Source organism: Fulmarus glacialis, unplaced genomic scaffold, assembly GCF_000690835.1.
Source record: "Fulmarus glacialis isolate BGI_N327 unplaced genomic scaffold, ASM69083v1 scaffold26968, whole genome shotgun sequence".
In the NCBI taxonomy this organism is placed as follows: domain Eukaryota; kingdom Metazoa; phylum Chordata; class Aves; order Procellariiformes; family Procellariidae; genus Fulmarus; species Fulmarus glacialis.
The window spans coordinates 1-781 of record NW_009230538.1 but is presented as its reverse complement, the minus strand read 5'-3'; the positions used below and the strand labels follow the sequence as shown (position 1 = coordinate 781).

The following is a 781-nucleotide window of genomic DNA, read 5'->3' as shown; positions in this document are numbered from 1 at the left end:
AGCAGGAATTCAATCTCTGACTGTATGTATTGTTTTTGAGCCTCCATTGATTTCTGGAATTCCTTCTTTGAAATGATGCCTTTACCATCTGGGTCATGCTCTTTGAAAGCATCTGAGTTAGTCAGATCTTTTAACTTGAGGAACATGTCAAAGAACTTCAAAATCATTTCTACATTGCTAGATGATTCTACAAGCGTGTCTACCATTTGTTTTCCAATAGTTCCATTTACAACGTTACCTAAGTAGTGTGTTAAAACAGGAAGTTATTTGGCATCGCAACATTTTAAATAAATAAATTTCATATTAGTACTGAGAACAGAACAAAAATATTCTTAAATCTTCGTAATTTTTCTTTCAACATGCTTTTCTATAGCAGCCCTCTTTTTCATGACTATGTATATTCCAGAATAAATATGAAATATATATGAAATAGGTTTTTTCCTGCATTACATAAAGGCAATTAAAAAACAGTTTAGAAAGATTAATGTAATTACTATACTTTACATTATGAAGCTGAAATAATCATATTTGACAATAAAGAAAAACAGGTCCAACCTTCAAGCAGTGACAAGAGCATCACTACCATATCCTTTAGCAGATCTAGCAGTTCTTTAAGCAATTCAATCTGAGCAGAGTCCTGTAAAAAAAATGGAGTATAAGCTGTTTTTTCTTTGTATTTATCTGGAAAATTAAATACATTTGGAAAAAAGCAGTATGCAGGATGGTCATCTAAATGTAGTTCACATTAGAAGCATAGAATCATAGAATAATAGAATCATTA

General features: G+C 30.9%; 1 protein-coding gene across 1 annotated transcript in view; it reads right to left on the bottom strand.

Annotated features, from left to right (window-relative positions):
- LOC104081504 (ryanodine receptor 3-like) overlaps positions 1-637 on the bottom strand; it is a gene marked incomplete at its 5' end in the record, with an annotated part of 25,958 nt that extends 25,321 nt beyond the window's left edge. The window contains 2 exons of the mRNA XM_009584283.1: positions 86-238; positions 556-637. Coding sequence (XP_009582578.1) covers positions 86-238; positions 556-637 — 235 coding nt within the window. The remainder of the gene's footprint in view (positions 1-85; positions 239-555) is intronic.
- Positions 638-781: the final 144 nt, after the last annotated feature.